The 26777-nt window shown below is 31.6% G+C and overlaps 1 protein-coding gene and 1 long non-coding RNA gene across 2 annotated transcripts; one reads left to right on the forward strand and one right to left on the reverse strand.

The window, feature by feature from the left end:
• Nucleotides 1-1698: 1698 nt before the first annotated feature.
• Nucleotides 1699-7909, forward strand: LOC148234656 (uncharacterized). The gene is made up of 3 exons (XR_015809618.1): nt 1699-1801; nt 7601-7704; nt 7780-7909. It is a non-coding gene; the product is annotated as an uncharacterized LOC148234656 (long non-coding RNA).
• Pxn (Peroxidasin) lies at nt 3546-23858 on the reverse strand. Its single transcript, XM_088186152.1, has 7 exons — nt 23624-23858; nt 12892-13107; nt 8260-8331; nt 7956-8197; nt 7540-7833; nt 7194-7466; nt 3546-6597 (listed from the first exon to the last, which is right to left on the reverse strand). Exons 1-7 carry the CDS (start codon nt 23785-23787, stop codon nt 3809-3811), a joined length of 4050 nt encoding a protein of 1349 aa, XP_088042278.1. The 5' UTR covers nt 23788-23858; the 3' UTR covers nt 3546-3808.
• Between the last annotated feature and the right edge of the window lie 2919 nt (nt 23859-26777).

Consider the following 26777-nt stretch of genomic DNA (forward strand, 5'->3'; position numbering starts at 1 on the left):
GTTCTTGTTTCCCAGTGCTTTTATTTTAGGAGCCTTGGGATACGTTTCTTTGTCGACTCGCAAAAGTGTTTATGTAATTAAACACTTCTGGAAATTGCTCAAGGGCATCGTAGACAATCCTTCAGTGCTCGAGCAGCTTCAAATGTGGGCTCCTGAAGGTGGTTATAGTTCTCGGTCGCGTCCACTATTCTTGCATGTAAAGTCTAGAACTGGAGCACTTGCCAACTCTTCTCTGGCTAAGGCTATTCATCTGCTCAATTCTGTCCATAGAAATATTGACATTTTCTCTTGCACATATGGAGTTTTGGTTCAGTTCGTATGGAACAATGCACACCTGTTGAGGTGATTTGTGTCTTATTTTATATTGTTTTTTATGTTTTTACTTATATGCTTTGAGTGTGTGTGTAATTATACGTACATGAAATTGTATGTATGCATACTATATATCTATATGTATTATGATATATTTATACTTTTGACTATTACGCATTAGGTTTACCTGTCAGGTCACGATGGTTATAATTTTAATAAATAAAATATGATTTAATTCCCAATTTGGCTTGATCTGACTTCATTTTTGTATCTTCTTCTTGAATGGAGTGGCTCGAATTAAATTTTCGTGTACAGATCACGTCGGTGGCTCACCACTTTTGTGCCGAGACTCCAATTGGCGCAGTTTATGAGCAGAAACAGTGAAGTTCTCCGAAAATAATACAATTTGCTTAATTACTCCATATTTATAGTAAATATTTAATTCGATACAAGTGGGATTAATGATAATTACTTATTAATGCGTATCACGTGTGAATAATCACATACAATTTTATTAATGTGTAACATGTGTCTATAATAATTTATTCGTTGCTATGCGAATTTATTTTAAAAAAATTGTATTTTATACTGATAATGATAATTTAAATTATCATATGAAATTAATATTCCTAAGAATATATAAATCAGCACTATCGATTTGATGTTTTTGTTTATAAATTTACTTTTCTTATATTAATATCAAAATAAATTAATTATTGATTTTTAAATATTTTTATTTAAAATTTATTTTTATTTTACCTGTATTCTGCCTCGCATCGATAAATACAGATTTTTAACAATTTTAAGATCGATCTCCTCTTCCCACACTTTCATGATATGTTTTTTAGCTCGACTAAATTTTTTGATCGTTTTTTTTTCTTAATTGTTGTTTTATGACTGTTTATACATTTTCAATTGGGTTCATATTAATATTAATAATGGATTCCCATTAATTATGAATTGTGTAATCTATAGATAGAGGATTTATTTATCTAGCTATTTGTAGAATTGAAACATATTCTTCGAGATATGCTATTTTTTTAGATTTAACTATGATCGACATTTATTTAGATCTATTTATGATTTTGGGTTTGCCTTTACATAACCGAGGCTATCGTGCTTTAAAAGTTAAAACATATTGTTAATTATTACCGCAGATGCACTTGATCATAAAAAAATACAATAGAACAATTTTTAAGGAAAGAATACATTTTAATAATATAATTCGTGAAATATTGCCTATAAAACTTTCAAAAGGCCACAGCTGTATGTATAATTTTTTATATGTATAAGCTTAATACTAGTAATAATTTAAATAAATTTGTTCTTCTAAAAGAGCTTGTGCGTCAGCTAGCATATTCCCTGAAATTATTTTTACTGGCAACATTTTTGTTTTATGACGTCTCAACACCTCCATCTGTCAAAATTTTGTTTGCAAGCAAGAATTTGTCAAGAACTAATGTGTAATTAACAATTATGTGCTACAAAAGTAAGTTAATATTGATATACATATAACGATGACAGACATATAACCTAAAACTATACGAAAAGCAAAGCTGTGAAGTGTGTCGTAAAAAATCGAATGACTCCCACACTATTTTATAATTTTTTGGTTGAATGCGCCAAAGAGCGTTTATTTTCCGCGATTTAAGAGCTTCCATAAACCTTGACTTTTTAAGATCTAATTCAGTTTAAATCACGAATGAAAAAGATTAAATTTAGATTTAGTATTATTAAAGATTTAATAATAGGTTTAGTCAACCTGGCAAAAAAAAAAAACAATCAAACAAGCCTTGCGAGTATAATTATTAAATTTGTTATTTTAATGTATCGTTTTATTTAATATAAATATTTTATTTTACTTAATGTATATTTTTATATTAAATTTATTTTTTGTATTAATGTTTAAAAATTGATCATTATAATAAGTCAATAAAGGTGAATTTATTGTACGTGTTCTTTTTTGCTTCATTTGCCTTTGATATCTTGACTAGCGGACACTTGATTTATGAGACTTTTCAGTCCGTCTTAAGAATGTCAAAGCAAAGGTATGTGCAGAATTTCAGCTTTCTATCTTTCATTCCGAGATTTTACTTTTATTTCGCCTTATTTGACTGGACTAGGGATTCCAATCCCGGGATCCCGAATCCCGGGATCCCGGGATCCCGGACGATTTTCAATACCCGATGAGTCCCGGGATTATAAAACATAATCCCGAATTTTTCGGATTGGTTGATTTATCAAGCACAATCGAATTATTATTGACAACATCGTTATATTTCGTGTACAAACTTGCGCGAGTTGCACGTGTCATCTGTGAATCTTTGAGGCTGTGAGTCTGAACGTGCTTTTTCAGCAGCAGGCTGCTTAGGAACCAAAATCAGATCAAGGCTAAATGATAAAACACTTGATGCTTTGATGTTACTTCGTGAGTTTTATTCAAAATAATGTTTTCAATTAATTGTGTCTATGAATGTACATAGTATGTACATTCATTGTCAAAAGTTCATTTTTTTCTTCTCAAATAAATATATAAGACCTTCCCTTTTTTATTTTTATTATATTAGTTTCTATTTTAAGTCCAAGACTAAAATTATACGTACTTTATACATTGTACGTTATAAAAAACAGATGTAAAAATATATTGTATTATTCATTTTAAATTATTTTTATCGATAAAATAACATGAAAATTATCCCGGGACTGGTCCCGGGATCCCGGGATCGACTAATTGCAATACCGAAATCCCGGGATCAAAATTTTGGCTCGGGATTGGAATCCCTAGACTGGACTAAATACATATGGTTCAATTTTTTACTATTTTTGTAAAAATAAAAACTGCGAAAATTTTATATTTATTATTTATTTCACTGAGGAGATTATTAACAATAATAAAAATTATCTATAATTGTAAAATATAAAAATGAATGCTGTTATTTTCATTACATAATATTTATATAAAAATGTAATCAATCGATTTATAGTAGTTTTGTCTATACGATTGAGATATTTCACACAAGTTTAATTTATATAATGATATGTGTAATATACTTATATTTGTTAATATCACATTCATTAAATCTAACTATATTAATACATGTAAAGATATAAAATGCTCTACATTATTAAGCCGCTCATTAATTATCAATATTTAATTTACATATTAGACAAATTTTACCAGTTGCGTAAAGGTATATGACGCAATACATATATTTTATTTGAATATCATTGAATTTTTATTTTTTTTTATTAATATTAAAACGAGTTTTAATAGTTTATAAAAATTAATACAAAAGTCTTTTACCATGCATAACCGTTAACCGTGAGTTATTTTAAATAAATATTTGTTGAAAAAGACTATACGGAATATCAAAATATTTACCAATTACAAGTGTTAAGTAATATTTTTGTTATTATATATGGTTTATTTATAATTATTGCGACTTTAACTAGTATTGATAGAGCAGAGAATCTATTAGTTAAGTACTAAAATAACCTAATTATTAGTCAGACTCCTCAATTCTTCCATCATTATTTTTAAATCCTCTTTTAACTTCGCTATCTCTTGTCTAAATTCCATATTTTCTACTTCTCTCGAATGTCTTGATTGGGAGCAACTGCTGCACTTTTTGCAATCCATCCAAAAGCGCAAATCCATGCTTGGAACATCCAGACAGTCGAGCATTTCGTTCTGGTCCGGCAATATGAACACATCTAAAGACACATAATCTAAATTGTCGCTATTATCGCAAATTACCCGTGAAAGCTTAGTATTTTTAATTTGCCCCAATTGATCAGGAGTGAACACATCTGGATCCTCGTACCATAATCTATCGCCGGCTCTCAAATTGTGGAATTGTTCAACCAGCAAACATTGGAAAAGCGGTCCAACTTTACCGCCTTCGACTTGATCTTCTAAAATTCCGCCAACCCAAACGTCTATATTATTCACGCTCCCGTAAACTTCTTTAAGTTTATTTCTTACTTCATCGTCAGTAATCTCATTTTTTAAATCATCAAACGAATCAACATTAGACATATTACAATACTTCCTCCATTCTGTATAGAAAGGTATTGCATGATCTCTGGAACGTTGAATGTTCATTGCCGCGAGATCTAAAGCTACTGCGTGAGCAACGTGAAACAATTTCTCTGTTAAATCAGAGTTTAAATTTTGACTAGGAGTCTTAAGTTTAGCCGGAGACATAAATAGACCGCGTATTAAAGGATCCACGCCTCCTTCTTCAGCCACACGCCAAGAAGCAAAGAACGCCTTGTGTAGCGGTAAATGTCCTTCAGGAATCTCAGCAAAGTTCTCATTCAATCTTTCCAGAATCGGATTTATCAAAGAATGGCCAAATCTCAAAGCTGCAGTTGCGAATACGTTTGCTATGGTAGGATTGACGTTTGGATCGTATCCTTTATATTTAGAATTTAACTTATCGATACCCGATGGACCCAAAATTAACGGTAACCAATCGTGATACGTAATATGCTGCACTTCCGCACCGACTAATTTTCTCGCTTCATTGTAAATCTTCTGACCATTCCAATGAGGATTTATCTCCTTCAATTCTCTAGCTAGGCGATTGTGTTCTCTAAACCATATCGTATGCATAGCTAGCAATCCAACTTGCTCATTGGCTCTTATATCACCGGCTACAAAACACATGATATCTGAATCTAGCGCACCTTTCCTACAATCCATCTCTTGAACCGAAGAAGAAAATGGCAATAAGGGCTTCTTACCCGGATATGTAATTCCTTCTCTCAATAAACCTAAATCAGATGACAGATTCCTTAAATCGTTAGCTACATTATCAGAATATCCATAAACTTGTGAAGCATCTATGAATGAAGTCAATTGATTAATTTGCTCTCTCGGTTGTATTTCATCAAAGAATACAGAAGTCATTCCGGATCCGCACACTGAACTAGATCGGACGAAATCTATGCATCGTCGATCATTAACCCTCTGATCTGATTTAGGTATATCGATTGGAAAACAAGGGGCGGCATAGTTGCATGATCTTTTACAATCGATGCCGTCCCAACTTTGAGAACTGACCGACGGCGTTGCATGGTCCATATCGTGATCTAAAAATTGTCCCCATTGCATCACCATATGTGTTATACGCTTATCACTAGTCACCTCTGCTGTAGATATGAGCTGCATTGATACCAATCTAGCGCTTGGCAATTCATATCCATTATATTTCAGACCTTTCTCCCATCCGACCGGTTGACTGAATCCGTTTTCATAGATAGGTTGCAAGATACGTCTAAAACCTGTGTTCGAAGCTCCCCATGTGGGATGTTGAATGTTGTTACATGTACCGTCTAATGTTCTGTAATTAGAATGGTAGCAATGATCCGAACAATTGTTATAATTTCTATGAGCCATACATCCGGATAGTTTAGCCACAAGATTGATATGATCCGGAGACAAAAGTTCTTTATAATTAAAATCAGATGTTATATTAACTTTTTTACCAGCGTTTACGAGATGTCTTATATTGACTAATGTTCTTTCATATACTTCAGCGGCTCTGGCCAGTTGCCGTTCAGGTGCGTTTGGAAATCGTACAATTCTATACAATTCACTCATACTAGGTCTAGCGTCTTTCTTGCCGAAAAGATTTTCTATCGTATTATTGATAGCTAAGTCGATTTCTTTTACGGCTTCTGCGAATGCTATCTTTACAAATTGATTACCGGGCTTTTGTATCATTTCTTCTAATATAGTCACTAAGCCTGAAGCAGTAGCTCTTCCGTACGAATTAGTCAAAGAACATTCGTATCGACCGCCATCGCTCTCAGTCACGTTTGTTATATATAAATTTCCTCTGAGCGATACTTTATGTCTATCAGTTTTCAACAGATTTGATCCGTCTTTCTTCCAGGCCACAATTAATCCCTCGCTACTGTTAGCTATACAGGGCAATTCAATTTTGCTTCCCGGTATTGCTTCAATGTCGTACGGTTTGATGAGTATCTCCGGTGGATTCTTACTCATCGGTATTACTTTGATCTCGATATTTTCTTCTTTAAAACCTTCACTATTTTCAGCTAAACACATATAAATACCGCTATCCTTTTCTTTCAACGTCACAATATGGATCTTGTGATTTTCTACAATCACTCTCGGAGAAGATTGTATAGTAGCGTGATCTTTGAACCATACAATTAACGGCGGTGGTGTTCCTTGAGCGAGACATATAATTTCAAATTCGATTCCTTCATTATATTCGGACTGAGATGTCGATATTGAAATTATCGGAGGACCTAAAATTTAAATCATTTTATTACTATTCTGTTTAGCAAATACATAAATACTAAGTCACTGCATAAGTTATGCCCCTCCTGTTTTAAACAATTGAGAAATCAGTACTACGTATAGAGTTATTTATGGTTTCCTGTTGGAATCGCATATATGAATACATGCAAAAAACTGTTAACACTTAAAGCGCCGGAATCCGATTAACATGCTTTTTGGGGACTTGATCCTACAGCCGCATGTTAACATACTTTTCTGAAATTCGATTTTTAACAGACTCTTAATGACATCTTTGATTATCTTAGGGCACGAAAAGGGATTAATTATATTTTAGATAGTATATTCTTCTAATAGATGTCGATATTATAATTCTTTCTATACAAAATTAAATAATTAAAAAATGTGGTTCGAAATTTTGTTAAAAACAGAATTTTGGATCAGGCAATTTTCACTAAAGTAACAAGAGCTGATGTATCAGATTTTGGCAATTAAAGTGTTAAAAAAGTAATTATAAATGATTGCAATGAAAATTGTTTCTCTTGGATTTGATTAAAACAAAATGGATTAAACTTATGCATCAACTTAATAATAAAATATAGCATACTTAAAAATTTAAGATGAGCTGTAGCGAAAACTTTGCCATAAATGTTTTCAGCTTCACATCGGTAAGATCCTGAATTTGAAAAGTCAGTGTTTCGAATGCTCAATGTTCCGTTGCGGTAGAGTTTTATGTTCTCATTTAAGATTACTTTATGGTCATTGTGGTACCATAGTATATGTGGCTGTGGATGTCCTCTTGCATGACAATGAAGACTGACTGATTTCTCTTCGGCTCCCACAGTTTTACTCTCAGGAATTTTTGAAAATTCAGGGGAAACTGTGTGAAAAAATAAACTTTAGATTACATCTAAGAACATATGTGTATGCATAAATAAAATTGATACAACTACCGTTGAAATTTGTTTCCCGTTTGAAATTCATTCTCGCTATGTTGGATTTAACTTCTCCTAGTGGACTCTTCGCCATGCATTCGAACACGCCTTGATCGCTCTCATCCGGATTGTCAATCTTCAACGAACCATTTTTTAAGACTGTGTACCTGGGATCGGACCAAGGTATCTCATTTGAATTCCTCATCCAATAAATTTCAGGAACAGGGTCTCCGGCTACTTTACATTCGAAAATTGCAGATCCACCAAACGTGACTTCGATGTCTTCCGGTCCAGTTTCTATATAAGGTTTCACTGAAATACAAGTTCAAATTCAGAATATTTATAAAATTTGTATAAAAGAATAATAAATATAGTTGTATTGAATAAACAATGACTTTGATTCCAAGTTAGAGATTAAATAATAATATGCATACCACAATGTAAACCAATCGGTTCCATCGACTGTAGCGGTTGACCCCTGAACGTTTCTGGATTTTGGCACACGGCTGTGGTCTGGAGAGTTCCTTTGTTTCGCTCCTCATTGATCATCTTCAACAGCCATAACAACGAGCAGTCGCAGATCAACGCGTTACTGTCTAATCTCAATCTTTTCAAGTTTTTCATACCTTCAAATGTGCCATCTGGTAACTTTTGAATGTTGTTGTGTTGCAAAAACCTAAAAATATAACGATTGTAATACATAAAAGATTGTGTATATGATACAAAGAAATGTTATACAGTCTATCCAGCGACGGCAGGTGTGAGAAAACTTCTTTATTTATATTTTCAAGCTTATTAAAATGAAGATATCTGTAAAAAAATATAACAATTAATTAAACACAAGATTAAATTTATGTAATGAGAACAAATCGCTTTGTTTAATTAGGCATAAGTTTATTTTTAAATAAAATTTCATAAGCATATAACATGTATACATAAGTAAATATTTTTACATGACATTATTTTTATGGTATAAATATCTTAGATAGAACTTGCCGGTTTTATCTAAGAACTCACTATATTGATTATTTTCAAGCTATTTATACCACCATATCTCTCTCAATAACGGAACATCCATAAATCACTTATAATTGTCGGTTCCCTTGAAAGCTACTCGAGTGCATGTATCGACATAGAGAAGATAACAGTGAAGTTTATTAATACATCAAGCTTTCAATTATCAACCATGATGATAATGTAAAACTCTCATACACAAATAGCGCAACTATAAACTTAAAATATAAATTAGATATTTGAAATATTTAACCAAATTTATCTTACAGTTTTTTATATACATACATGTGTATATAGTTTATTTGCACAAATATAAATTACAAATGTGACAATTCCAACTTATTGGTCTGGATTAAAGTGAATATACAAAGCGATATGATCTATGATGCTTCCCATCAAGGTCTAAATATTTCCCCTACATTAAATATTTCAGATCCTTAGAAGCAGTATTTAATTATTTCTGGTGTTTATTTTAAGTATAATAATAAACACAAAGTGTATCGAAGGAATGTCTAAAGTGGTTTAAATCTTTTAGATCTTGGATTGCATCATCTATAGCAGTAATTCATAACCTGTCACTTCCCAGATTGAATAATATTTTTGATTTCGCGACCCAAGTAGAGATTAATAAAATGACATACAACTAATATAATAAAAACAACGAGTCGTATTTTTGTGAACCTTTTCTTTGTATAAGTTTTCTAATTTTTGTATCATATTAGATAAGCTGCAGTCTGTTTCACAGTTTGTTTTTTGTTATCTTGACTCACAGATACGTTTTATTGTGAAAGGCTTACTTGTGTTTCGTTCACTAATGTTGACATTCCGCTTTTAAATTAATTAAAGGGTACTTGTGTTCGTTTACTAATGTTGACATTCCGCTTTTTAATTTTTCTAGATTGAGTCGCTCTTATGTGTTAGTAATATTGATAAAATCAGGATGAAAGTCACTTACTTTAATATTAAATTATATTTAACAATACTATTAGTATATCTAAATGTCTGATGATATTTTTTATATGTCAGTTCCAGAAAAAATGTTTCTTCACAGGAACGTCATTTCTGCTTTTTCCAGGGAGGGGCAAAAGTCAGCCAGTGGTTGTTATTTTAATATTTCCATTTTATTTCTGGTCAAATTCAAGTTTAGAATCAACGTCAAAAGCAATAAAATCGTGCCACCGCCGTTGCAGTGAAAACGTTCGGTTATCTAGCGTGCATTTTATAACAACATTCCGACTTATAATAAGTGAGAATCGAATGAAGCATATCTAAACCGAATTTTGACCAGTAGAAGAGCGCAAAAAATAATTATAATTCACGTCAAAAGAAATGAAATCGTGCAGTTGCCGTCACGATTGTATTGCTTTTGTCGTGAATTTTTGCCTTCTTAGAAGTAATAATTGTTTTTGCGCTCTCCTATTGTCCAAAATTCGGTTTGAATATACTCTGTCCATCACTCTTACATCAGAAGTCTGTAGTAATATCGGTAAGGATAGCTATCATATTTTAAAACATAGTATAATATCAAAGTGCAGACAAACTATAGAGCAATATGCAAGATGCGACGTCTGTCTGTACTTCTTCTTCCGCTTATTTCCCCCTGAGAGATGAGTTGGCTTTGGTATCTTGATCTTAAACTATAATTAGTTTTAGAACTTTCATTAGGTTACATTTGTGTTTGTGTGTCATATTGAGCGCTTAGTAGAAATATATCTACTGGTGAAAATGTATTTGGACTTCGCTATTAAAAATATAACTTAACTAAAAAATACATATTCACTGTAACATTTAGACAAACAGTAACAAAAATTACGCTATACGGAGAAACGCTATAGAGCAGACCTTGGAAATCTTTTTTGACTGCGCGTTAAAATAATTAAAATGTGACTATTAAAAACACTATTCGGGTCAGTGAATATTTTTGGTCCTAACAACCATATATGTGGTCTAGTCGTGACATCGTAACACGCTAAAAAATGATATTTGCAGAACTGAAATGGGACACTTCAAATCACCAAACGGGTCACTTGGGGACCCGCGGGTCATAGGTTGCCGAGCCCTGCTATAGAGGGTTTACTGTACGCGAATTCTCAATATACACGCGTTAGAGCGCCACAGTGACGTCGCGATGACGTTTCACGCCGGCGCCTAAATCAGTTCCACAAATACTCGCAGGCGCCGCTGCGATCGCGGGGTCAGTTGGTCATAGATTGGATGATGCTGGACAATTACAAGATATACCGAAATGAGAACATTAAAAAAAGGTTAGGTTGTTTGGTTCTATAGTAATAGTCGGCGCGAGCGGGAGCGAGGCGCCTCTAAGACGATTCTAGAAAGAGACGAGTGAATGCTAAAAAGAGACGCGAGATGTGACGTCGATATGGCGCCCTAATGCATGCTTTATGGGAATGCGCTTACTGTACAATGATTTCGTTTATAGTGGGCCACCACGGCTTAATTGATATAAATAAGAGAATGAGAGAATTTATAATATACAGTCCGTCCAAGATATGAACGCTCATCGTCACAGTATTGGTGAGAAAATATAATAGGGTATCCATGTGAAATTACAAGTGCGATAAATTTAATTTGTTGAGGAAAGTGTAAAATATCACTTTCTTACTTCTTTTGTTTATTTATATACATATTTAACTCAAAAACATGAGAGCAATGTTGGTATCACTCTCCAGTTTGAATATAATATTTTTTTAAATACCAGTCTAATATTACAGGAATTGTTTAATTGTTTACAAAATACCACAACATGACAAAAATTTATAATAAAAATATGGTCACCCTACCCTTAAAGCAGCCCTGATTTAGTATTGGTAACGTTCTCCTATCGGTGTAAACAAATCCGCGGAAAACTGTGTATGTATGCATGCTTATTTCCAACACAACGATGATGAGCGTTAACATCTTGGATGGACTATACTTGGGAGAAGCTCATTCGACACACACACTCACGCATTTTAAGGAAATGTGTGAGCTTGTCAAAAATCGGTTCTTCAATGACTCTTCCACATTCGACACTGACACCTGAATCATTTACGATGAAGAAAAATGGCACTGTACTCACATTTAAGATGGTTTTACAAACTTATGCGTGTAATATGAGAGACGTTTTAATTAGAGATAATACAAATCGACTTCAATTGATTCATTAGGTAAGCAAATGTACGGCTGTTTGTAAATGGTTAAATAAAATAGAGTTCACTCGCTTATTAAACGATCTCATTGACGAACCGTTACGAAACGCCATCGCATTGCGTATTATCAATCTAGCCAAGCTAATACAATCATGCTGTTTATTTATTAATCTGAGACGAGCTGTCAGTGTTAATTATATTTGGCTGTCAAACAATTCAAAGCAATTCAGAAACAAACCGTGGCGATTCACATTATATACAACAAGGTTTTTTTTATTACCGTGCCTCTAATTGATTGCTTCTAAGTTTACGATGGAGTGCGACATTACGTGAAATTGGTCATGATAATATTAGCTAAGTGTGTCGATGACATATGAACCTTTTAGAAACGCTCACCGCCACTCGTTTTATGCGAGAGCTTAATTAGTGATTACGATGTAAAGCGAGAGACACTATGATAGCCAGATACAATGTAATTTAATAAGAAAATGTGACATTCTTCCCTGTCATATTGTCTTGAGAATTTTATTTTATTGACATTAAATCTGGAGAATTTGGAACAAAAGGGCGAATGACGAAAATCTTTGAAGTCAAATTTGTAATAAAAAAAAATATGTCCTTGAGATAATGTTTTAGTATTGCCTTAATGCCTTTTGCTAGCTTGTGATTTGAGTGATAAATCATAAGACAATTCCGTTTTTATTTATTGATCCATTGTTATATATCAAGATACATATATTCATTATAATTCCGATGATCTAAAGTTAGCCTTTTCTAAAACTTATACAGTAATACAATAATTTATGATTTATGTGAGAAAATGTTTCTTAAGATTTGTACCATAAAAAATTCATTTTATGTTGATTTTTATTTATAATTTATTAATTTAACTGACGAAATAATTGCATAATCTATTTACCGCATGACTTTTTATGACTCAGTCGCTCGCAATAAAATTTAAAGGTTACACAATATAAGCGTATATAGCAAATGTATGCGATTGGTTTCATTGTAACTATTAGAAGTATAATAATTTTACGCTATTTGACACAAAAAAATAATCGTATGTAATAGCTTTTAATTTTACATATATTGTGGCAAATATTTGTGATCAAGTCTAACCTTAGCAAAATAATGATATATAGTACAGCTAGCAAAATTTTGGTAATCATTTGATTTTGTACACGCTGCAAACATTTTTACTTACAGATGTGATAATGCACTTAGACCCTTGAAAGCCTCGTCGTCTATGTGATGGATCAAATTCTTGTAGAGATAGAGATATTTCAGTTTTTTTAAACCCTCGAAGGTTCTACCACGAAGCATTGTCAGCTGGTTGTTGTTTAGCAGAATAGTCGTCAATGTTTTTGCACTGCTGAAAGCTCCTGGTGGAATATCGCGAATCTTGTTGAATCTCAAGTCTCTGCGAACAATAATAAATATATGTTAAATTATTAAAATTTCAGTTTTTCTTCATAGCAAGTATGTGTATCTAAACCTTGAACTTACTGCACTCTGAATATATTTATAGAAACGTTTCTGTTCTATCTATATTGGATTATCTAAACACTAGACACACGAAATATTTTTACTGAACGTTGAACTGTTTATTTAACTTTATCAAAATACATTGTTATATAACTATTCAGGAACTATGCATTGTTATATAACGTGTAGTTGAATCAATTATTATAAACATATTGCCAACGGATTACTGCATTTATTATTTAATTACAAAAAAAGTACGTCAAGTTTGAACAAATGTAAAAAATTTTATAGTTATTTATTTTTCAAAATAACGATAAAATTCACGTTTTACGCTGATTGCGTAAGACAAACTAAAAAATAGCTTTTGATTGTTTTAACGCGATAATGCACCAACTCATACTTCACTACTAATTCGTGATATTTTGGACAAAAACAGCACCGTAATGATGCTAAAAATAAGCTAGCTAATGTGTACCAGGATAACTTTAAAAGGGATAATTAAATATATTCTTGATGATGAGTTAAATTTAGAAACATAAATATATTTTGTCAGTAATGAACTAAAAATTATCAATATTTGAAGAGATAATTATGGTATTAAATTCTAGTTGATTATAGTGGATAAACGGAAACACTCGATCATGTGTGTATTTTTTTTAAACTATGAATACAAATATATTATATAAATATCACGTCAATGGATAGCCTATAATTATGATTGATTTGATGTATAGGTTTTACATATTCATGAATATGTAAATCATCTTAATGTGTATTCGTACGATATACAATATCCTAAATTTAATTATCGTTAAATAGTTGTTTTGAAATAGATCATAAAAAAAAATTAAAGATATTTTATAACTATATTCCAAATACTAAAGACGTAAACGAGTATTTACTTTGCATGCGCAAAATGACGAGAAAGTGTATTCTAATAGGGAAATCTAACGGTTCGAGTTAATATAATATCTTATCGATATTATAGATATTTATCTATCAAAGGTATAGTTAGTAGGTCAAAGCTCCGCATCGATGTCATATACAAATGGTGTTTTCACTTTCCTATACTTCAATATACGTATATGGTATTGAACAATTTAGTATTTGTAAATGAATTATTTGAGCATATAATATAGTATCTATTTATAAATCAACGCTTTAAAATCTTAAACAGATGTTTAAAATACATATTTTTGTCGCAAAAACAATTTATATGTTTAATGGCAATAGTTTCGTAGTGAAATTTCGGCAGATACAAAGTGTTTTTTATTTATTTTTGATTAGCCGTTATTAATTGGTAACATAAAGATAATAAGCTAAAATTCACATAACAAAAAACGCACAATGACTACTTGTGTTGTTGTAAGACTTTAAAAAATTAATACACACTTTTGTTTTTAGAATTAATCAGTTTTTTAAATTATGAACAAATAGTTTAAAAAATAGCGTGTGACTTTAAATTCAATTAGACGCCCAAAAGACTTGTAGCAGTTTATTTTAATAAATAAAAAAGCGTGTCGAGTTGTATTATTGTCAGCTATATTTTCGGTAGAGCGTATGGGATTGTCGTGATGTATTCTATGTAAGATCCAGTCTCTTGGTTCATCTCTGCTGTTGTGATTCCGTAGCGTCTCTGTCTTTGTGATTAAATTTAAAGTGTCACATATTTTACAATGATAGTTTGAAACAGCTCTGGATTTTTGCATTGTTTCTTGAACATGTTCACGCCTTGATGATCGGTAACCAAAGGGTAGAACAGCAATAGTAATATGTACTGGATTGAATGTATTATCAATACTATATGTTCAGTTCGAAAGCCATCCATTTCATCATTATTCATAATTGAGAAAGAGATGGTTTACGCCCTTGTTATTAGCTCTAAAGCACATGATACGACTTATATTTTGATCAAATTTATAGAGATTAAAATCATTATCGAATTACACATTACTACACGAATTCTATTATTAAATGTATTATTTTCTTAAAACTTGTTCTATTGTATTTTTTATGATCAAGTGCATCTCTGCTAATAATTTACAAGATATTTTCATTTTATTGCAAATTTATCCCAACACAATTGTCTACGATCGCTCAAATAACTTGAGAATATGCGAACAAACAAGGTCTGACTATATTTTAAGGTCCTTGTCGAAGACCTTCTAAGCGATGATTTTTTAAATTGTTGCTAATCGAATTATAGAAAAATGTTTTTTCGATAATGTATTTATTTATTTATTGTGCATTAAACATATACACTGCTTAGTATAGTCGTGTTATATACTACATATATATAAGTACAAGTGAATTAACGTATACGAATCGAAATGGTTCAGCATCGCTGGACAAGATAAATTGTGTTATTTATAAATTTACGGCGATTACCTCATGTATTCCAGATGCGAAAAGAATTTTTCTTTACTGTTCGCTTCCAGCCCGGGATTAACCTTTAGACAAATGTATACTAGAGCAGCAACAGTTCTCAAAATATATTTTTGTATATTATAAACACAATCCGAAACGCGTCGTGTGATGAAAAGATTTCACCAATATTTAAAGAAAGATGAACCGAAGTACCAATATCAATAAAAATATTAATACACTCTTTAACTAGGGACATAAATAGAAAAAAAACGCTGTGGTATGTTTGTTTATTTTGCGAATATGCCACTGTTTTTTGCGAATTTCGTGCTTTTAAAGCAGAGAGGAATGCAATTTTTTTTTTATTAAATTAAATGACAAAGCACCATGTTTATTGTGCGATGATATTATGTCTGTACTAAAAGAATACAATATATACGTCATCATTACTAAACAAAATTCACAACTCGCAGAAAAGTATTTTTTTATTACAACGCACATATTTCGCAAAAATATAATAATGAAAATGATGCTGTATTTCAAGTCAGTAGATAAATAACTAATAAAATAAAGTGAATTAATTATTGTATATGATTGTTTCATCATTATTTCAATCCATTGGGCTTTCAGTGATAATAGAGAGAAAATTATTTTGAAAGATTTTCTTTGGCCTCAATTAGTCCTTTTTTTAAACGTTTTAGATTCTCAATTTTACTTTGCTAAATAGCAAATATTTTTTATAATTAAAGTGTAGGATAAAAAATACTATAAATAGTAAAATAACAATTTTTTGCTGCTGCTCATTCAATTAAGCTTTTTTAAGTGATTAAATAATTGGCTTCTATGAATGGAACTGCATGTAAGACAACAATATGTTTAATGAAGTTGAAGAAACGTTAAGAATGTACGTAACAAATGTGTCACATTTGATTGTGGCAGAGAATGTGTCCAAACTCTATCATTCTTCATTATATTATTCACCAGCAGGTTCTCTGCAGGAAGTATCTCAATCTCTCATGTGTTATTGAACCAGTTGTGTCAGCGGTAAACTTAACCATCGTTTGGAAGCCGAATATCTTGACTTGCTCTACCATACAACAATTCGATGGCTCAGTCACTCTTAGACATTATGATTTCCCGATGTTTTTCATTTCTATAGAATGAGAATCCTTGTTTTCACTTCTCAAAATTTTTTTTTAAATATAGTATGTGAATAAAATATTACCGTATAAATTATTGATGAACAGAGAATAGGATGAAACTTCAATAGAATGATGTTTTGTTATTAAGGACCAGAACGAATCGATCTACTTTGATTAATTACAGAGAGTTGAATTACGAAGGATTTTCTGACTACAGAACATTTTTCATATTAAGATAAAAATTTAAGTTAGCCGACAAACAAATTTTCTGGCGTAACTCTGTAAAGCCCTTATATATTTTTTGCAATCTGGCGATTCATAGATTGCCGAAATAAAAATAAGGCCGATTAGAAATCGTAAACAATTATTTGCCTTTCAAATTCTTTATTAAAAGTTTCAAGAAATATATTTTCAAACATCTGGCACAGGCGTACCTTTTATTATGCAGCGGTATAAAAATTGAAGTGGTTATAAACCATTTGAAAATATTCGAAAAAATCATAAATGAGAATTTTTGACTGACTTTTTTTTTAATAATACTACATTGTCAAATGCTTTCTCAATATCTATTTATACGTCTTTTTGATTTTAGATTTTCTCACCGTTTTGTTGAAAGAAAAAAGGTTAGAAACAGTAGAACGTATTCTGTAATGTAAATGAATGATTCTGTATTTTTTTAAATATATACATCCCGATGAATCACTCTATAATTATAGAATCTAGACTATAATTGAAATTAATTATGGGCCGATATTTTTGGATGCAGATGGACGATTTTAGACACGTATTACATGGGCCTTGGCTGCCTAATTACACGAATAAACGCAATTTAAACGCTTCACTGGGCGTACCTTGTTGGCTTTACGTTACATACATACATATGTACATGTATATGCACACACTAGTCATCGGATTACAATCGATACTCATAAATTGTAGCGACAACAATGGTCATTACTATGTTGATGATGTTCGATGTAAGCTACGTCGATGGGTCAACATATACTTGGTTGAAGCTCGAGATGCATCTTTCGATAGTCAGATATTTTTATTAGATTACTGGTATTAATTGAGGATACCATAAATTCATTAAATAATATTTATTAATAATAAGATATAGACTCTTCTTCCTAAAGTTCACAGCTGCACAATAATAAATATGTAATTAATGGAATTTCCGCAGTTAAGAAGTGTTTTATATGTAATATTATGTTTATCGTCTATTAGTTTTTATAGCTATTTTTTAGAAATACCATTAAGACAAAAAGGACCTAAATGAGCTGTAAATATAACAGCAAAAAAACGACTACAAATGTTGTCGCAATACACAAGATACACAACTGTGTTTTTAGACTTGATCAGTTTTTTTTATGTTTTAAGAAATTGAGAAGATCAAAAGTTACCAAGGAACAAATTATAATTGTATTATATGATTTTTGCTAAATAATGTGTCAAGCAATATATACATATATTTATTCGTTTCGCTAAAAATGTGATGGATTAAGATTATATGTGTTTGAACAAAAAATATTAAGCTTTAAGCTCTAAGAACTCATTTGAATAACTTGTTCATATAAATATAGATATAGCATATGAAAAAAAGTTTATTTAAATTAGAATTTATATATATATATATATATCGGCGACCTAGAAAAATATGCTTGGACCAGTGTGACATTAAACGCCTCAAATATCTCACAAAACGACATTTACAGGAAGTTGTTAAAGTAAACTAATTAATAAATCGTAATGTCCAAATAAAAGTTTTGTAGAATATTATATTCTATGCACAATTTAGATTGACCATTGTTAACTTTTTTATCACCGCAATTAAATATATAAAAATATCTGAGCAACATCGTAGGTAAAAATATTGAAATATAATTTGCGATATTTAACACTAGTCTAGTGATAATGGATTCTTGGTAATTGAGACGGAGTGCTAAATCGTAAAAGGTTTCAGACGTTTGTGTCATGGTTAATTTGGGAGCGATTCCCGTAGATTTTTTTTAAGCCAATCTGTGACAGATTCGAAAGTGATTACACTTAAGAAATATTTGAGTCGATTTCATCGTAAGATTTAATGTAGCGGTGGCGAACTTAAGGGTACAACAATGCTAATTTAAATAAAATGAGTACGTTGTAATTGTCATTTTTATAATTGGGTAAATAATTTTCATTTAATAGTAGTGGAAATGTAGAGGATGATATGGCCAAAAAAGTGTTTATGAATAGTACAAAAGTAACTAAAAAAGTCGTTAAGACTTAAGAATATGACAAGAGAGATCGGCGACTTACAAAGCCTTTAAAAATTGAGGGCGTTGTGCTTAGTAATTTCTGAATCCCTATTAGAGAAATTGCTGAAGAAGCTAGCACAATGCAAAGCAATTTTAATCAAATTTGAATAACACGGCATTATGAAGCACTCGTTAAATAAGTCACTGATGACTTGATCCTGATGGGTGAAACAAAAAAAAGTACGTCAAGTTTGATCAATTGTCAAGGTTTTCTTAATAAATAAGTACATAATTTTACTTTGCAGTTTGGGTAAAGTAATAATTGTGGCAAAAAACACACTTTACTTCTAATTCGTAAATTTAGCCAAAAACAACACTGTCGTGATGCCGCCACCGATATTTTCATTTGATATGTCACTCTGCGATTTTTTTTCTAATTCCCGCAGGGTAAAGAATATTGAAAAGACAACTTTTTGCAACCATAGAGAACAGAGGCGTCATTTGAAGCATTTGGCTCGAAAAATGCATGTCACTTATTAAAATATTATGAATCTTAACCCTTTAAAAAAAATTAACAAATATTTATAATTTAACTTCTACTCAATGGGTTAATTTAATCGACACAAAAATAGCGATCAAACACTAGCCGACTTTTACCTCCCCTAAAAAAATCTGGAATGACATTTTTGATAAAGGAGATAAAGGCAAAATCACTAAATTATTTTTTACCGTTACTTGGTTACCAATACATTAAATACGTATGGTGTTTTTCTTTACTAAAATTAGTTGACTGTTATGAAAAACGCAACAGAATAAAACAAATAATCGCGTGTCTTTTTGTTTTTTATATAAATAATAATATAACAGGTATATTACTAAATATATAAATATCGCAAAACTGCGTTTATATTATATAATTTAATATATTTTTACTTAGGATTTTAATTTATATATTTAATTTAAGTTTAACTATACTTCTTTATTTTAACTTATTTTTTATTTAAACTAAAGATTCACCATTGATGTGGTTAATATCCTTACAAAAATACATCCTTAGATCATTGCTTAGCAATTTTAAGAAACAACATCGAGTACAGCCAAATGTTACATACATACGTGTTCAGATTTTAACTTACTCAATTATACTTATGCGTAGCGGTGAATAAAATTAAACTTTAAAAAGATTACTAGCATTTTATGATTCGTAAGAAAATAATGAAAATAAATACTATAGTAAATATTAAAAGCTAATATTTTATTTTTGTTTTAAAATGAAATTAAATTAAAATTCATAATTTATAATCATATTTTTATTAAATATATAAATATAATATCAATACATAAAAGAAATGTTAAATGCTATTTTTTCTAATAAATTTATATTTGACAGTTTATTTTCTACAATTAGTTGTTTTTATGTAGATAAATTTAGATACTATGTATGAAAAAAATAAGTGTTAAAACCTAGCCACTCGAGACAGATTTTGATAGATATATTAGTTTAAGTGTTTTTAAGATAAACAACCCGTCTTGTGTTTATATATTAAGCCGCAAATAAGTAAATGATGTGACATTTGTTTGGAAAAAAATCACGAGCTTAGGATATCGAGGAAAATGGAACAAGATTAATTATATGCTTCTATAATGTAACATTGTAAAGACTAAATTTAATACTACTTAAAATATGATACTATTAAAAAATTGCTTTAACTTTCAATAAAAGTTGTAAATAATGCTATGTAAATTATTTTTAATACACGAAAGATTAAAATATATAAATATGTGTCTATTCATGGCATACTGAAGATGAAGCAACTGCTTTTTTCGAACTTGTAAAGATTGTCGCGGTACATTCGGCGTAGCTCCGCTAGTTCTGTGGTCAAGTTCTGACGCAAGTGTTCTAGCTTAAGTGCGTGTGCAATTAGACGACATCGTAATTTTATGGAATGTGCAATACAAATACTTGGCATTGATCTTTTTTGTTAAAAGAGTGTCCAACAGTTTCGGAGCTGTTAAATATTCGTCAAATTTATTTGTATTACCACTATTTATATTACCCTTTTGACGAGTCTTTAGGCACTAATTTTGCCATAACGATTATGGATGCACTACAATCATATTAAATATATTTTTAAACCATCGCTTTCATTAAAATCCAATTTAAAATATTATCTAACACATAAAATTAAATTAGCACATCGAAAATGTTGTGAGCGACTCAGAAATAGAATATTATATAACTATTTCTGGGTTGAAATGTACTTAATATTCAATTAATCGCAAATGCAAATAAAACTTAAGAACGTGTTTGTGCTATAAACACGAAAGCTTATTAAATACTGTTTGGTTAAGTTATTTATAAAAAATGACGGGTTTTTACCATTGAAAATATACTTTACGCATAGCTGGTTTCATGATTTTTCTGTCAAAGGAAAATGTTGTCGAAGAACATTAAATATATAGCTCTTAACTTTGGAATATATCAATGGTTTTACATTAATATGTTCAAGGAAATCATAAACATAAAACGTCAAATCGTAAAATTTCTTAAAGCGCTAAAAGTAGATGGAATAAAATCGTAATTACTCTGCAAAACAAACGTACGAGAACTTGATTCATAAATAGAAAGAACTAAAATACCAAGTTAAAATCAGACGTATTAACACTTAAATCTGATAATTGTATCTTAATGAAAAATGTATGTATTATTTAATTTGCTATAATAGAAAAAAACTAATCATAAAATTAAAGTTCATACATTTCCTTAATAATGTTAAAAGAATTGTAGCGATTTGAATATTGAGAAAATTACTTTATCTACTTTTTATTTATTTATGTAGTTATTGATTGTGTTAGCTTGGTTGTAACGCATTAAAATAATTAAATATAAAAAAGCTAAAGTAAATATTACATTATTTAATTCACTACAATTTTTTTAAATATTATCATAGAAATGTACAAATTTTATTTTTATAATGATTTTTTTGTTATAGTAAATTTTATAAAAAATGTATTGCGTTACAACCAAGTTAACACAATCAACAACTACCTAATAAGTATTGGGATATCAGACTGAAATCAGTCTGTAAATCTGTGATATTTACTTTATAAATTATTAACTAATATTAGCTCGATTTTATTTTAATATTTCATCACAATGTTCAACCGTGTGAATATGAAAATCTAAGAAAATTGTATTTTCGATGCTTGATTGGAATTTTTTATTTTTTATTTATCACCATAAAAATATTAAGTTCTATATGGTGTTTAAAGTTAGGTCGTTCAGGTATTAATCACCGACTTTACAACTGGACGATAGCTAACAATGCTTACTGTCTGTGATTTCTGAACATCGTATATACATTTAACTATCATTATTAATAATTACAAAAAAATCACACATTCTAGAAGACATCAAATTATAAGTCGTAACTCTATATTTGAATATGGTAATTATATTTTTATGGTACAATATGTACTAACCGTGTTTTTTTAGAAAATTTACTGTAACTAAAAATATCATTATAAAAATTAATTTTGTACATTTCTATGCTAATATTGAAAAAATTGTAGCGAATTTAATAATTAAATATTTACTATAGCTTTTTATATTTAATTATTGTACTGCGTTACAACCAAGCTAACACAATCAATAGCTACATAATAAGTGTTGAGACATCAGAGTGTAAATCTGTGATTTGTACTTAATCAATTATTAGCTAGTATTAGCTCAATTTTATTTTAATATTTCATCACGATATTCAATTTGTGAATATGAAAATAAAATTTTTCGATTTTTCTAGACATGATATTATTATAAAATTATTAAGTTCTATATGGGGTTCAAACCTAGGTCTCTCAGGTATTAGTCACCGACTTTAACACAGTTTTATTGTGCTTATATGACGAAAGCTAACAACTGTAATTCTTGAACAAAGTACATTTCAATATCGTTACATAGAATTGTTAATTATTAATAATTACAAAAAATCACATGTAAAATCAGCCGTAACTCTACATTTGAATATGCTAATTATATTTTATGGCACAACATGTACTAACCGTGTCTTTTATAAAATTTATGAGCAAAAAAATCATTATAAAGATAGCTTAAAGCTCACAAAAGCTCAGTTATAAATGTATTAAATATGCACTATGCATCACTCTAAATTGTGTATAATTATTCATTACAATTAAATTTAAAAATAATCTGAAATAAAACAATGTTATTTTAATACCAGAAAAAATATTAATTTAACCTAAAGCACAAGTATTATAAATTAATAGAAATGTACTTTGTATCATAATCTATAACAATCAATTTACATTAACTTTCATTTACACTAATTTAAAACCGTTATTCTTTTAAGCAATATAAAATTTATTTTGAAACAATTTTGTTTATATACATACTTTTGTTTTTTAAATAAACTTAATGATAACATAACGTTTTAGTATCAAATTTTGTATTTATACATCTTTGGAAGCTAAAGCCAATTTCTCACTAAGCAAGCCTCTTCCAAATACAAATATAATACAAGTTTGACAGTATTTTAGGGCTCGAAACGTTCGCTCGACACAAATAACCAATTGGGCCGTACAAAACGAGAAAGTGGATATGGATGAAGGTCACCATCGTTCATGAGAGTAGGTATATACAGTAGAAGTGTTGAAGATGAAGCGGTAGAAAAAAAACCGAGAGACTTACAACATCACAGTGTCCGGAGGAACGAAGGGAACGGCTTCCATCCGAAGATGCATGCACCTGATGGTCCTGTCGAAGCACACGCATCCCTTGGGACAGGCCAGGGCCGGATCCAGGATGGTGATAGATAAAATTAACGTCACAAAGGACGTGTATCGCGACCACATAGCGACACGATGCGAGCCGAAGCGTCCGTCGGCGGCGACAGCCGAAGCAGCACTGAACGACACCGAGCACGTTGGACCTGAATTAAACCAATGGTCCTCAGACACCGACTTAGACCGAAACTAATGATGGAATACTCAAAACAAATTGTACATTTACACAATTAAGTGAATAGTTAATACTATACACTTAAGTTAAATATACATAATTATTAAATGAAACATTAATTTATTTACAGACTCAGACAAGTTTTTCAAAATGTATTCTTTCCTTAAAACTTGTTCTATTGTAGTTTTTATGGTCAAGTGCATATGTGGTAATAATTTACAAGATATTTTATTATATCTTGTAAAGCCTCCTCAGTTGCACGTTAGTCTCGGTTATGTAAATACAAACCCAAAATAATGGAGAGGAATAATCTCGAAGAAAAGGTTTCAATTCTAGATATATCACGATGAGTGGGGCTTAGTGGTTCTGCTATTCGAAAATGTATTAAAAAATATAGCGAAACAGGAATTCTAGAGCGGGTGCAAGAGGGTGGTCGGAAGCATATAACGTCTACTTGAGAACCCGCAGAATAAAGAATATCATAAAAAAATATCGATTCAAAACTGCTGCTGAAATACAAACAGAATTGAAATCTACTTCAAACTCGAATATTTCGAGACGGACAGTGAATAGACGTTTGGTTGAAGATGAATTTAGAACGCGAAACCCAGCATATAAACACTATTTATTGAGAAAATAAAAAAGAATCGCCTTGATTGCTCAAAAGCTCATCGCCATTGGACCGTCTAAGATTGGAGAAGAGTGGCTTTCTCCGACGAATCCAAATTGAATCTGTTTGGAGCAACCGTGCGCCGTATAAAAAGCGAAAGAGTTGATCCCTTATGCATTAATCGATTCATCAAGCATTCACCACCATGTGATGATCTACGGGTGCATGACAGCTTATGGATTGGGCTCTATAAATTTCGTCCAGGTTTGTTTTATATCGAAATCCATGTGAATTCCACGTCAATACGTTGAGCTCCATCTTAGAAGAGCACATCTAGATATTCTAACATCATCAAGGTGATTTTCATTTTTCTGGAACACTTCCCAGCTTGACTCTGATCTACTGGAGCACGATAAGTTGTGTAGTGGACATTGCATCTGAAAAGGGCTCCTCAAACTGTCTGATTTGCGGACGCCCAGATGACGACAGGCATTTTTTCAAATGCTGGTTTCATCGGCATCTGAGCAGGAAATTGATCCAGTTCGAGGTTATAAGTGTTCCAGATTCGAGGGTAGCAAAAGATGGGCTCTGATGTCTCTTTTGTATCGTATGAAGATACTCTTTGTAATTAACTGGATATTCTCCTCCGCATCCAGTACATTTTGCAGGTGTGTCGCGATTATTCTTGAAGCAGTTGATTGTGTCGTGGTTGCTGGTGCATTTTACGTATCTATGGACGCACTGGCAGTTCTTTGAGACGTGGCCAAACGTATGGCATCTGAAACATTGGATAACATTTTAACACACAAATTATTGCGTTTATACCTTTCAAGGGTGGCTTTTGCGAAGTAAACCTACCGGAAGCTTTTTATAGCGATCAAAGTTGTGATGTGGTTGAATTGGACTAGTTACAGTATTTTTTTTTTTTTTTTTTTGTTGTGAGGAGAGGAAATCTTCGAAAGACACCACCAGCCTCCAGTTTGCTGGTGATAGTGCCGGATTCCGCTGCTAACAGCGACCTACCGGCTAAAACCTCTCCCCAGCCCTCTCCTGAACGGTCGGTACTATCTTTCATATATTGCACTTCGACTCGTCCAGTTTAGAGACTCTGTCCCGCTAGGGCCGCTATACAAATGATTGTGTTTACCTGAAAGTTACGAAACCGAGACCATCGCTTAACTTTCAAGTAAACATCAAGATATAATAGCACTGAATTTAAATCTTGTATGTTCGTCATAATAATTTTATTGATATATTTAAAAACAAATATATTCATTTAACAAAAAAAATGTTTTGTCCAAGAATGATATTCAGAACATAGTATTGCTTGATGATGGTTATTTGGTGTATTTGCACGTTGTTTTGGAAAAAAGTGTGTGACGAACAGAGGCGGCGATTGTGTTCACTCGCATGACGATGGTGGAGGCACGCAACAGATTTTTGGCGGCACGCAGCATATTGGTGGCGGGGGTGGTTCACAGCATACTGGTGTAGGAGTTGTGCAGGGTGGTGGTGAAGGTGGTTCACAGCATACTGGAGAAGGAGTAGTGCAGGGTGGTGGCGGGGGTGGTTCACAGCATACTGGTGTAGGAGTAGTGCATGGCGGTGGTGGGGGTGGTTCACAGCATACTGGGGTAGGAGTAGTGCAGGGTGGTGGTGGAGGTGGTTCACAGCATACTGGAGATGGTGTAGTGCAAGGTGGTGGTGGCGGTGGTTCACAGCATACTGTGGTTGGAGTAGTGCAGGGTGGTGGTGGGGGTGGTTCGCAGCAAATAGGGGTTGGAGTAGTGCAGGTTGGGGGTGGTTTACAGCAACACTGAGGTTCCGTTTTCGGGCATCGGTCAACACATGCCGAGAGACCTCCCTGTAATTACATATTGCAAATTAATATTTTATTTCAATAAACCAATGTTTTTTTGTAAAAATAATTAGGTTTTACTTGGATCACTAGAAGGACGAGGAGTCCGCAGAGAGATGCTTTGAACGCCATCTTCGCCGAAGAGGAGAGAGCAGATTGATGAGTTCTAAGATTTGACTTCGCCTTTTATAGCAACTGAGAGTGGTATATGACGTAGGTAAACGTGAAAAAATGCGCTAAAAGCTATCAACAAAACCTTTGCTACGTGAAAATTTACTATCAATTTGGCACGCATTAAAAGTGTTGTGATAATAGCTATCTTTGACGCGTGCCTTACGTGCCACATGCTTCTCTAGCAATCACTAACAGGCTTTGATAAAAAATTTTACTTAATTTTTAGTGTAGATAATGAAAAA

Source organism: Plectrocnemia conspersa, unplaced genomic scaffold (genome assembly GCF_051122295.1).
Source record: "Plectrocnemia conspersa isolate PC_06_02 unplaced genomic scaffold, ASM5112229v1 ptg000005l, whole genome shotgun sequence".
NCBI classification, from domain to species: domain Eukaryota; kingdom Metazoa; phylum Arthropoda; class Insecta; order Trichoptera; family Polycentropodidae; genus Plectrocnemia; species Plectrocnemia conspersa.